This window comes from Cynocephalus volans, chromosome 8 (genome assembly GCF_027409185.1).
Source record: "Cynocephalus volans isolate mCynVol1 chromosome 8, mCynVol1.pri, whole genome shotgun sequence".
Taxonomy (NCBI): domain Eukaryota; kingdom Metazoa; phylum Chordata; class Mammalia; order Dermoptera; family Cynocephalidae; genus Cynocephalus; species Cynocephalus volans.
The window spans coordinates 116,597,990-116,612,271 of record NC_084467.1 but is presented as its reverse complement, the minus strand read 5'-3'; the positions used below and the strand labels follow the sequence as shown (position 1 = coordinate 116,612,271).

At 37.4% G+C, this 14,282-nt stretch overlaps 1 protein-coding gene across 1 annotated transcript; it reads left to right on the top strand.

Moving 5' to 3' along the window:
• The first annotated feature begins 12,063 nt into the window (after positions 1-12,063).
• Positions 12,064-13,002, top strand: LOC134385243 (olfactory receptor 6N1). The gene has a single exon (XM_063107168.1). It carries the CDS (start codon positions 12,064-12,066, stop codon positions 13,000-13,002), a length of 939 nt encoding a protein of 312 aa, XP_062963238.1.
• The last annotated feature ends 1,280 nt before the right edge of the window (positions 13,003-14,282 follow it).

Here is a 14,282-nt window from a genome sequence, read left to right as displayed (position 1 = left end):
TTAAAAAAAAAATGTTTGTCTCTTAGCTTCCGTGATATCATCTCCCATTTTTTTCTTCATCTTCTAATCAATCTTTCTCAGTGTCTTTTGTAATGTAGCACTTTCTTTCTAGATAGTCAGTTATTCTTATGGTTTTAAATACCATCCCTATCTATACCAAGTCCTCTTAAATTTTTATCTCCAAATCAGAACTCTCTTTTGAGCTTTATATTTATATATCCAAGTGCCTATTTAACAACCCTATCTGGATGTTCCTAGGAATTTAAAACTTAGCATGTGAAAAATGAAACCTTCAAATTTTCAACCCTGACAACTTTATGCTTATATTTCCCTACATTTGTGCAAGAAAATTTCAAATATTCTATTTTACTTTCTCTTTTTCCATCCCTGCTTCTAATTCATTATTAACATATGCCAAGTCTTCGTCAAAATTTATTCTGAATTCTGCTTATTTCTTATTATTTAGTGTCACTACTTTGGTTTAAATCACCAACATCTCTCTACTGAATTGATAATATTCCACCCACTCTTCTTTCTCCTACTCTTGTTTCATTCTAGTATACATTTACACAGAAAATCCAAAGCAATTTGTTTTAAACCTCATATTAGATATGCCATTCCTAAAACCATAAAAGGTTTTCAATTGCCTCAAGATAAAATTCAAAGTCTCCCCACAATTTATAAGGCTATACAAAATTCCTCCCTGCCTTCATCTCCAGCACTCCTCCCACCTCTTCTCCCTCAGCTCACTCTTCCCTAGCCACATGATCGCTCTTTGAATTCTTCACATACATTTAGATTTTGAGGACCTTCACACTGCTTATTCCCCCAACACTTCATTGGGCTCGCTCCGAATTGATTTCTATTCAAATATCACTTTCAGATATCATTATGTTTGAGACGACTTCTGAACACCCAGCCTAATTTATGTTACTCACTTTTGTCTTTTAAATTATGTTTTGTTTACATTCGAAATATGTATAACGATTTATATGTGTATGCACATTGGTGTAAATGTAGATATAGACACAGATAAATATATATAGTTTGTCATTCTTTGCTACAAATTTATAAACTACATTTGGTATGAAATCATTTCAATGTTGTTACTTGCTATATGTCAAGAATCTAGCACAGTGTCTAAACATGGTATTTGATAAAAGTTTAATGAGTGAAAATATGTAATGAATCTTGCTAACTCCTTTCATTAACATATTTGGTCTTTAATGATTCCATTCTGTTTCAAATCACTACTGGCACCCATTGTTCCACACAGTGCTTTGGTCTACCCTATTTGCACTCATCTCTGTCTTCTACATAATCAGAATCCACTTGTCTCATATCTGCCTTTTGAATATCTTTGGATAATACTGACAACTTGTCCTTACTTAGCCACTAACTGTATGTCACACTCAGCTATCATTCTGGATCTGTATTCTTTTATTCACAAACTGTGGTGGGTAGATAAGCTATCACTAGATGATGTTCATTCCTAACATTACGTGGTTGTAATATTCCATGTATTCTATATATATAATTGTAGTCAACCAGTACCCAAGGGGAGATGGTGGGGAATGAAGAAAAAATACTTATGGGATCAGGAGGACTCCACAGGCTGATACCTATGAAGCATTCTAGTTTATTTTAGGTTCCTTTATATAAGCCAGTGAAAATAACAAATTGTACTGATTAAATCAGTTATGTCTGGTACAAAGCTATCTTTAGAACATTTTCAGCTGCCAGGACACCTGAAGATTCATGGCTAACTACTTATCAACAAAATAAGAACATAGGTTTCTCATTTACGGAGCTCTCAGTGTCTTGGGTTCAATCAAAGGTCAGACCTCAGGGATAGGCTGAATGGGGAAGCAGGTAAATGGGACTCCAGCCTTGCTGGCCTGTTCCCTTAGAATAGCGAGGACTTTGCTAGCTTGCTATTCAGTACCTCACATTTACCCCTTCTGTATTTTGGACGTCCCATCTGAAGCCGACTGGAAGCGATGCAGGATGTTAAAATACATTGGTTACAGGATATATTATAACCATTACCATGGGACATTATTTCAAAATTTCCCAAAAGTAGCACATTGGGAGGAGCTACACAGGAGCACAGAATATAGGAAACCACAAGATTTTGACCTTGGTCTATGAAAGACATAGTAACAAAACTCAGTGAAGCAAGCAATCTCCACAAATCTGATGGGCCACACCCTGAGTTGCATACCAAATATTAGTCACTCAACCCCCAGGTACCACCCAGTCAGATGGCAGCCAGGAGTCTAGTGACGATGAGACCAGTCTCATAATGCCTTCTCATCATCTGAAGAAAACCCAACAGGGTGGTACAATATGGGAGTGTGATAATAACATTCCAGCCAGTGGGCATGTTTGACAAAAGGCTGTCCATGTCGATCCGCACAGGAAGACAGCCCTGGGGGTGGGGGGGCTCCTAGAGCTCCAGCTTTTTTAAAAAATCTTTTATTCATCAAATCCATATATCATTACAATCTGCATATGAACTCCTGGACAAGGTTGGAGTCCTTCTGAAGGCGCTTCTATTCTGTGCGCCCATTTTCCTTTGAGGCGGGTATGAAAGCAACAGAACCTAGGCTTAGTGGTAAAACAAATGAGTAAAGCAGAAGAATGAGCAGTGCAATTAACAGATCTATTGACTTTAGGAGTTATAGATCCATCCTCCACATAGCTCTCTTATTTATTTATTTAATTAAAAGAAAAAACAAAATTTATAAATCAAGGTTTTACAGTTAAGACAAAATATTTTGTTATAGGCTGGATTTATTATTAAAAAGTCTCTAGCAAAGACATATATAATCCTGTTTGATTAGTAATCTAAACATAACTTAACAACAAGGCATGTGTAGGGCTTTGAGAGAAATCCAGTAGCTTTTAGTCCTTAAACAAAATTAAATAAGTACCAAACGTATCAGAAATGTGTTGAGCCAAAGGCAAATTTAGGCAAAGAAATGCAAAATGCACAAGCTGAATAGTAAATTACCAATTAAAAAAAAATGGTTGAAGTATAACACACACACAAAGGACTGTATAAAACATAAATGTGCACTCAATGAATTTTCACAGAATGTAATGAGCATTCAGAACAGAACTTTGGAAACATCGCCAAACATCCTCATGCTGTCTTACATTCAACACACTCCCACAGGTGCAACCAGTAGCCTGACATTTAAAATTGTAAATTGATTTTACCTGTTTTACTATTTTACCTAAGTTGATTTATACAGTATACACTCTTTGGTGTCTGATTATGTTTATGAGATTCACCCTTTCTGTGTCATGTAGTTGTAGCTCTATTTTTCTCATTGCTGTGTGGAATTACATTATTTGAATAAACTAAACCTTATTTGTATATTCTATTTTGATGAGTATTTTAGTAATTTCCAAGTTTTGTCTATTATAAATAGCATTACTATAAACATAATTGTATATGCTTTTTAATGAAGATAAACACACAGTGAATTGCTATTATTTTTTCTACTGGATGTCAGGGTTTTTTTTTTAGAGCAATTAAAAGTAAAATAAATAAATTTTACATTTACCTTCATTTATAACATTTCTTGCACTATTCATTTCTTTGTGTAATTTCAAATTCCTATCTAGTATCTTATTTCTTCTACCAGAGAATTTTCTTTAATATTTCTTGTAATCCCTATCTGCAGGCCATAATTTCTTTCACTTTAAAAAAAAATCATTTCTGCTTTTTAAAATTTTATATTGCTTTACTGTGTTATAATTTACACACCATATATTGCACTCATTGATAGTGTGTGATTCAATGTTTGTATATTTATAGAATTATGCAGCCATCATCACAATCTAATTTTAGAACATGTTCATCACTCTATTCTTACCAACCCCCCTACCCATAAGCCTATTCTGGCCATTTTATATCAATAAAATCGTACAATATGTGGTCTTTTGTGGCTGTCTTCTTTCACTTAGAATATTGCTTTCAAAGTTTATCCATGTTGTGGTATGCATTTTAATTTAACTATATCAATATTTATATTAAATGTTTACATTCAATGCTGAATAATATTTAATTGTATGGATATACATTTTTTATCCATTCATCGTTTGATAGAAATTTGGGTTGTTTCCACTTTTTGACTATTAAGAACAATGCTTCTATGTAAAAGTTTTTGTATGGACATGTTTTTATTTCTCTTGGGTAGATACACCTAGAAATGCAATTGCTGGGTCATATGGTAACTATATGTTTAACCTTTTGAGGAACTGCTAAACTGCTTTCCAAAGTGACTGCATTATTTTACATTCTTGACAACAGTGTATTAGGGTTCTGATTTCTTGTACCCTCCTCGACACTTGTTATTATCTGTCTTTTTAATCACAGTCATCCTAGTGAGTGTGAAGTAGTGTTTCACTGAGATTTTGATTTGTGTTTTCCTGATAGCTAATAATGTTGAACATCTTTTCATGTTTTTATTGGCCATTTGTATATCTTCTTTAGAGAAATGTTATAATAGTTTGCTAGGGCTGACATAAGAAGATACCAAAGACTAGGGATTTTAAACAACACAATTTATTTTCTCACAGTTCTGGAGGCCAGAATTGCAAGATCAAGGTGTTGGCAGGTCTGGTTTCTTCTGAGGCCTTTTTCTCCTTGTCTTGCAAATACTGCCTTCTTGCTGTGTCCTTACCTGATCTTTTCTCTGTGTGTGTTCATTCTGGGTGTCTCTGTTTGTCCAAATTTTCTTGTCTTGTAAGGACACTAGTCAGATTGGATTAGGGAATGCCCTAATGGCCTCAGTGCAAAACCATCTCACTAAAGACCTTATCTTCAGGGCCAACCCCGTGGCTCACTCGGAAGAGTGCGGTGCGGGGAGCACAGCGGCCGCGGGTTCAGATCCTATATAGGGATGGCTGGTGTGCTCACTGGCTGAGCGTGGTGCGGGCGACACCAAGCCAAGGGTTGCGATCCCCTTACAGGTCTCTCTCACACACTCACACACAAACACACACACACACACATGCACACACACACACACACACACACACACACACACACACACACACACACACACCCCTTATCTTCAAACACAGTCACATTTTGAGGTTCTGTGAGTTAGAGTTACAGCATATGACTTTAGGTGAACAGAGTTCAGCCCGTGACAAATGTCTATTCACAGCCTTTGCACATCATTGAATTTAGTTATTTCTCTCTTATTATTGAGTTGAAAATGTTCTCTATGTAATAAAGATACAAGATTTTTTAGAAGATGTGTACTTTTCAAACATTTTCTTCAACTTTGTTAGTGTCATTTAACTTTCTTCATGCTGACCTTTGAAGCATAAGATTTCTAATTTTGATGAAGTCCAATTTTTTTTGATCGTTACTTATGCTTTTGGTGTCATATTCCAGAAGGTTTTGCCTACTGCAAGATCATAAAGATTTGCTTCTATGTTTTCTTCTAATAGTTTTATATTTTTAACTTTTACATTTAGAGCTTTCATCCATTTTGAACTCAATATTTTTATGATGTGTAAAAGTAGTCCAACTTTATTCTTTTGCATGCAGATGTCTAGCTGTTCTAGCACCAACTGAAAAGACTACTATCTTTTTTATCCTTTAGTTTTGGAGGCTATTTCCACTGGGTTCTTACATTCTGCTTTGATTGTTTTATTTCTTTCAAAAGTTTAAAAACATAACTTCACTGTATTTTGTATTGTGTGGTTTCTGATGAGAATTTTGTAATTATTTCTTTTCTTTCTCTATACTGTGTGGTTTTTTTTTTTTCTGATATCAAGATTGTCTTTGGTTTTCAGAAGTTTGAATATGATGTATATAGGTGTTCTTCCCTCTCTCCTCCAATTAATGTTCTCTGAGCACTCTGGATCACTGGTTTGTCTATCATTAATTCTGGAAAATTCTCAAACATAGGCTCTTCATATATATCTTTTATCCTGCTCTTTCTTTTCATTTTCTGGGATTACACTTACATTTATATTAGTCCATTGTATACCGCCCTATTTTTCCTGGATGCCCTGTTCTCTTTTCTTTACTCTTTTTACTCTTGTGTTTAAGTTTGAGTGATCTCTATTGATTTACCTTCAAGTTCACTATTTTTTTCTGTGCAAGTCTACTGATGAGATGATTGAAAGCATTCTTCATCTCTGTTACCTAATTTTGAATTTTTAGCATCCCCAATTGATGCTTATATTTTCTATATATTTTCTGACATTACACAGCTGATCATGCATGCCATTCACTTTTTCTGCTACAACTTTAATATATTAATTATACTTAAATTCCCAGTTTGGTAATTCCAACACTTGCTTTAAATTTGGATCTGGTTCTGTGAATTGTTTTGCTCTTGATTGTGTTTTAGGTTTTTTTTTCCCTTTTTATACATGTATCTCATATGTTTTTGTTTTAAACATGTATCTCATATCTCAGACATATTTTGTAGTACAGTAGAGACTGAGGTAAACTAATGCCTCCGAATGGGCATGCCTCTTCTTTTGCAATGTCTTTTGTAGATTTGAATCAATTTAGTCAGGAGCTGAGATGAGTATGTGATTTGTTGCTGTATGTTACACTCAATGTAGCACAAAATGACAAATCCTCTATTACCTTGTATTTATGGCAGTGACTGGTGTGTCAGAGGGTTTTTCCCATTGTCTGATCTACTCTAAGCTTCTGGTCTTCCCTTTGCATTTATGTCTCTCAGAAGGTATCCCTCACGTGCTTGATTCTCCCCTATCAACTGTAACCCAACTTCTAATTGTGGGAGTTGAGTGAGCGGTGTTCTCTTTTGTATTGGTTCAGTCTTAGTTTTCACATCCCTGGGTCTCTGGGGTGAAGTCTTTTCACTTATTTTGTTCTTTTCCTTACTATAGGAGATTTCTCATGTCCTAAACTTAAGACATATGGATGACTCTTTTGTAGGTCTAGGTTTGTTTTTTTGTTTTCATTTCTTTTCCTTTCTACCAACTGAAATATCTTGACCTGTACTTAAAGAGTGGTAGGGCATGCTGTCCTTCCCCAAATGCCTTAAGGCTTTGTTCCAGTGAGATGGGAGAGAAAGATCTCTATATCCCATTCTCCAGTCCTGCACCATTATGGAGACTGTCTCAGTGCTCTTAACCTATTCCTAATCTATCACTTAGTGTGGTCTATGAAGAATACTCCTGTGAACCTTCTTTGAGTCAGTGACTGTAGTAAGTGCTATATATTTATGCTAGATTATACTTAGCCTTTACCAATTCATTAACAAATTTTAGCGTCATGCTTCTTATTGCTTCTATGGAACCCAATGTTTGGCATCTGTTTCAGGTAAGCAAGTTCTCATACCCCAAGTCTCCTTGGACACTATTGTCTTTCCTTCAGTTTTTGAGTTAGTTAGGTTACCTTTTGAACTTAGGTCTCTAATGGATTCAAGAAAAGCTACAATGTTTTTAGATGATCTGTTTTTTTTTTTGTTTGTTTGTTTGTTTTTTACATAAGTATGGGAGCGATCTTGTTTTTAGCTTTATATACCCTAAGTGAAAGGTGAAAGTCTAAGTAGTGTGTTTTTAATCAAATTCTGGGTACTTGCATGGGAGTTTATTATTAATCTGAAAAGGTAGGTTGAGACTAAGTTGTAGGGAAATTTACTAAGCACATTAAGAGACTGAGGTACAGTATTAAAAGGAGAGACTTCATAAGGGAGGTAGTGAAGGAAGAGGCCACGAAGAAATACCAGGAGGGTTCAGTATCAAGAAATAAGAAAATAAAATGCTGTATGCTGCAGAGAGATATGAGAAAATGACTGGCAAGAAGAGACCATTGAATTTACCTGTTATGTTGTCATTATAAACAGGTGGAGGTAAAAGACATTGCAAGGGGTTGAGAGGTCTGTAAGTATTGAGCAAGCCAATGGAACTGCATGTTTACTATATGTCATGCCATGAAAGAAATAGGCAGCCACATGCTAGCGACAATCTTACCAGCTCTTAAGAGCTGAATGTTAAATTCTGCTCAAACCAGCTTTGAGAGCTGATTATTAAATTGTCAGGAATTTTGTGAACCATTAGCTTGAAATCAGGTGTGGTAGATTATCTACAGTATGTAAATCAGCAAATGCTACAAATCAGGCCCTTTTTTCAAGGAGAGGGGATGTTGAAGATAAACAAAGCTGGAGGCTTAGTTAAAATGGTAAGAACAGATTTTAATCCTTACTCTATATTTACAACAAGGAAGAGGGTTCAGCACGAGATGAACTCAGCTTTGATTTGTACAAAGTTGACTGGGTGTTTTAAGGGAGAATGAGGGAGTAGGGAGGGTGAAAGGGGGTCTCAGTAGAGTCAGGAAAGTGAAAAATTATAAAGGGTTGGTCAGTGTGAATGCAATTAGGCCAGTCATGTCTACTAGCTGGCAATCATCTAAATTTGAATTCTATCCTTCCAGAAAGATCTGGAGACAAGCCCTATCATTTCTGATGATTACATTTCAAAGGAATGGCTTTCAAGTACTTTGAGAGAGAAACTCCTGAGTTTAGGAAATATATATACATCTCAAAGGGATGAAGGAAAGATTCACAATTGTAAGTTCTTTTTAGTAAATGCTCTAAGAAAAAGGTGGTCAGGGGCCCTTAGGTGCTGTCTAAGACAAACAGAAAATTATTTTGTTAGCCTTGAACTTTCTCAGGCAGGCACTGTAAGAGGGGCCAGGATTATCCTAGGGATATGGCCTTGAGCTGTTAGAAACTATGTTAGTGTTTAAGACTTTTGGTGTGTATATGGGGAAAGTAGGAGATGGGTGGAAATATTTGTGTGAAAGTCTATAGTTTCTATAGGCCAAGATTGAGGCTTAGTCAAGAGAAAGGCTCATAGGAGACTGGCTAGAGTTTGATCAGGAAGAGAATCTTTCCTAAGGAAAAGCTAGTTGTTAAACATTTACCCACACACAAGTAGAGATAGGATATCAGTTGGAGGGGAGATAGCAGAAATGGTGATCTTTTAAGTATAGAGAATGTTCTAGTTCACAGAAAAGAAGTGATTGAAAATGAAAGAGAGGGGAAAATATTTAATTTTAAAAGTGTTGGTCATTTAGCTCATAATTGTCTTATAAAGATTTAGTAAAACCTTAATAAACCTATAGTCATTAAGTAAATTAAATTATTGGTTAAAATATATCTATAACAAAGAATAAAATAATACTTTGACTCAAAAAATAAATTACCAGGTAAAAATCTATCTACCACAAACAAAAATTAAATAACCCTTGCAACTCAGTTTGAAAAAAACTCTTCAAGGAAGAAATAAGGAGGTAGAGAAGAAAAAACATGGATGAAAAACATTGAATGTGTGGGTGACACTGGAAAAGTGAAGAAATTATTTGTCTTCTCACAAAATATATCATCATTTGTAAGTACATTTTTTCACATTCATTATCACATTTGATTGTTACTTTCATATGAAGAAGTTGGTATCCTCTTGATGTTTTAATTATTTTTATTTTTAACTGGCAAATAATTGTATATATTTGAGATACAATGTGATTAATGTTTTGATAAGTATGTACATAGTGGAATGATCAAAGCAAGCTAATTAACATATTCATCAGCTTACATACTGAACACTTCTTTGTGGTGAGAACATTTAAAATCTACTAGTTGGCAGTTTTGAAATAAAGCGCTCAGTGAGGTGGCTAACGTCACATATAAAACTGCTGTGGATGTGAATGGGAGTTTGCCTTGAAGTGTTTATGTCCTAAGCCTGTCCCTATCCTCTTGCTCTCAGGGTCCAAAGAGGCCAGTTACATTTTGGAAATGTTCTATCATAATTGGAAGGTACATGTGTTCTCCCAAGTCACATAATACAGAGATCTATTTCAACCGAGAGTTCACACAACAGTTATTGTTTTTCACTGATGGAAATTGTTGCCTTGAGAGATTTTCTGTCACAACTTGCACTGGTAGTTACAGTTGTAGTGAACTAATCAATGATGAAGAACACTAGCGAATGAGCTTCCCCTCCTGAGAGAGCACTGTAGCAACCCCAGGAGGCCTGCTCAGTAGGCCCAGGGGCTTCTTCCTCTGTAAGAACCCCATCAAGGATTCTGGTCTTGGGAGAAGAATGTTTTGTGGTTTTACTTACTGTCACAGGTTCCATCAAAGTGCTAAACTTTAACTGCTCCAGGCCCCAGGCATGCCTAGATATAATATGACAAATGAGAGGTAGAAAGTGAGCAGGCAGGTCTCTTGCAATTCTGGACTCTGAGCAGTGGCCAGGCTCCCGGAGTCAAGTCCCAGCAGAGCTCTCCCCACCATCAAGCTGTGGGTAAGGTCTTTGTCAGGAAGGCATTTTTATCCTCATGTTGCTTCCTAGTCGGAACACTGGGAAGAGACCTAGAGCATTAAGAAATAGGAAGAGGTATTGAATAATTAGTGCCACAGGACACATCATTTACAACACAAAAACTATTTTTAATAAAGTAAAAAACATATATACTGCTTTTCAAATGCTATAGTGAAGAGTCTGGGCTCAGGATTAGCAAATTGTCTATACTTTTAATTGTGTGATTATGAGCAAATCATTTCCTCTTTCTGGATCCTAGGCTTCTCTTTTGCAAAATGAAGACTGAATGAGGTGATCTCTAAATTTGCATCACCCTCCTAACCCCCAGCTCTTTGACCCTATCCCTGAATAATTACAGCCTATGGTTAATGCAACTGTGGTAACTAGAGAGCAATGCAAGGGGTTTGTTCTAAAGCTTCTTGGAGTGAGGAGAATAAAATATAATTTCAAAGGACGAAAATAAGATAAATGCTAATTTGTACATGTGGTAGGTTTTGGAAGAGCATTGACTCCAATGACAGGAGACCAAAGGAGGAGATGAGTAGCTGATGAGCTCAGGCACTGCCCAAGTCATCTTAATTGTCACCATCTTTCTCATTAGCCATCATAACCGGGATATATCAGACATGGTGCTAATATCCTACTGGGAGGTAGAATATAGAGTAAACTTTCTTTGTTAATTTTAAATAGCTCACAGAGAGTTGCTTTGGGATGATAAGAAATATGCATGGAAAATAATTGCAGTAAATGACAGGATATAATTAAGAGAACAGTGAGGAAGTTCTACCAGGAATTTAGAAGCAGGAAAGATGTGTGTTCACCTTGGATGGTCAAGGGAAGAAAGTGACGGATTTGAGCCAGAAAATTGTCTGGTGTCTTCAGACTGACTTAGGATACCCTCATTTCTAGTGAGGGTACACTGCAAAGAAAGGTTTAAATACTAAATCTAGGGACCTGTTTGGCAAACAGCAAAATTTCTATGATAATGAAGAGAGTATTTAAAAGCATGACTCTGGATCAGAGTAATAGGGTTGTTCAATAGAGCAAAACTAAGAAGAATGGGTGAAAGTCAGATTTCATGTCAATGGAAGGAAGAGTTTTATCACAACGAAGCATTTCAACAACAGACAGGACTGTCTTAATGGGCAGGGAGCTTCTGGAACGGTTTGTCCAGACAGAGGCTTAAAAGAATTGATTCTTTGGTAGCCAGAAAGTCGAACAAAATAAATTGAAATGGGAAATCAGAAAATGTAATTCAAATTGTGTGTCCTTGGTTTAGTACACTCACATTGCATTATGAGTATAAAAGCTAACTGAGACAAAAAGTTATGTATAAATGGTAATATATACCATGGATGTGGAATACTTAAATTTCTAAATCCTATATAAATTACACTAAGCAAGACAACTTAGTTAACAGAATGGATCATGGGAGCCCAAAATGAGCTGTGTAAAAACATTTAAGTCTAATCATAAAGGTGGACTTTTTTTGTTGTTGTTTAATATAAGTGTGGATACTCTGAAGGAGGCTGTTGACAGGAGGGTAAGGAGGGCTGGAACGGAAATGCAGACTTCTCAAAGAATTAACTGGGAGAATTTTACACTAGAAGCAGGCTGGGGACGGCAAAAGTGCTTTCAAGGTTGCCTTCTTGTAAGGACTTCTATGTCTTAACTTTCTTCCCTATCCTTCCATACTTCACATTCTAGGAACTTGAATGTTGAGCAATGCTCACTGGGAACTGGAGCCAGGTAACAGAATTCATCATCTTGGGCTTCCCCCATGTCCAGGGTGTCCAGACGTGTCTCTTCCTCTTGTTACTACTCACTTATCTCACTACTATACTGGGAAATGTGCTGATATTCCTGGTGGTCCGCCTGGACCCCAGGCTCCACACACCCATGTACCACTTTGTCAGCATTCTCTCCTTCTTGGAGCTTGGGTACACAGCTACCACCATCCCCAAGATGCTGGTGAACTTGCTGAGTGAGAAGAAGACCATTTCATTCTCTGGATGCCTCCTGCAGATTTATTTTTTTCATTCGCTTGGAGCTACCGAGTGCTACCTCCTGACAGCTATGGCTTATGACAGGTACTTAGCCATCTGCCGGCCCCTCCACTACCCCATCCTCATGACCCCAACAGTCTGTGTCAAGATTGCTGTTGGCTGTTGGCTGGCAGGCTTGGCTGGGCCAGTGGCTGAAATTTCCTTGGTCTCCTTCCTTCCTTTCTGTGGCCCCAATCGTATCCAGCACATCTTTTGTGATTTCCCTCCTGTGCTGAGCTTGGCTTGTACAGACACATCTGTCAATGTCCTGGTGGACTTCGTTGTAAACTCCTGCAAGATCCTGGCCACTTTCCTGCTGATCCTCAGCTCTTATGTGCAGATTGTTCGCACAGTGCTCCGGATTCCCTCAGCTGAGGGCAAGAGGAAGGCCTTCTCCACGTGTGCCTCTCACCTCACTGTGGTTCTTATTTTCTATGGGAGCATCCTCTTCATGTATGTGCGGCTGAAGAAGAGCTACTCGCTGGACTACGACCGGGCCCTGGCAGTGGTCTACTCAGTGCTTACACCCTTCCTCAACCCCTTCATCTACAGCTTGCGCAACAAGGAGATCAAGCAGGCTATGAGAAGGCAGCTAAAGAGAACAGGGATATTGGGGTGAGTGGTAGTGGGGCAGGTCAAGGTTGAGGCTGAGGATATGGTGACCCTAGCGATTACTAGGGGCCAGAGATGATGAGAAATCAGGCATTCAAGGCTTTTCTACATGAGACCGTGGAGCTGGGGCAAGTGCTGACTAGCTTTCAGTGTTACAGGGACTGTTACTTGATTTAATATAGATATATTTAGTCATGTCCTAAACAATAATATGTGTTAAATAAAATTTAGAGCAAAAAGATAATTTTTTATGTACCACTTACAATCATTTCATGCAGAAGATACTGGTGTTGATTCAGAATGTGCTCAGTTTTCCTGGGCTCAGGTTTCAGGACATGCCTCTGTGTTTCCAGCCATTCCCTGAGGTCTCAGGCCCCCTCCTCTGAGCTCTCCCCTGGAGGAAAGTAACTGCTGCCAGTTAAATCTATTATTAGCACCAACAAGGGGAAAATGAGACAAGGGGCTGGCTTATGCAATCTAGTGGCTGGACAGGCTCAATAGAGAGCACAGAACATTCTGGTGCATATAACAGGGAACCACCCCCTTAATTGAATATTCACTACATAAAAATTCTATAAAAGCTGATTCCCAGCCAAAGGCAGGCTCTTTCGTAGTGACAATTGCACTCAGCTGGCAGAGGTGTGTATAATTTAATTTGTATCTACCTTACTTTCAGTAAGCAGTTGCACATTCTCTTGAGCCAGTCTGCACTCTGTACTGAACTTTAAGTATGTTTTCCTGGCTTTTGTGTTAGACTTGATGTCTATACTGAACTTACTTTTGTGTTAAACTTGGTGTGGGCCCTGCTCAGTCTCTGGAACATGCCACAGTCTCTCCATGGAACCTGTATTTCTTAACTATTTAATTAAACTTGTTCTCACTTTCTACTGTGACTTTGCCCTTGACTTCTTTCCTGTAGTGGAGGCAAGAACCTGGTAAGGGGACTGGGTGGGTTGAGGCCGGTTGTCAGCTCCCTGGACCCTACCTCCAACATCAGTGCAGTAGAGAAAAACATGTTTTTTGAAATCACTTTTATCTGTGTTTAAATCCTGGTTCACTTAGTCACTTATTAGTTATATGAATTTAGAAAGCACAGCCTCTCCGAGTCTTGAATTCATCATTTGATAACAATATTTTCTTGAAGGTTGTTTTGAGAATTAGTGATTGGATCTGTAAACCATAGCACACAGTGTCTGGCATTTAGCAGATAGTAAAAAAAATAAAAAATAAAAACAAACAAACAAACAAACAAAAAGGTTATACTTTATTTTATTCCACCCAGAGTGC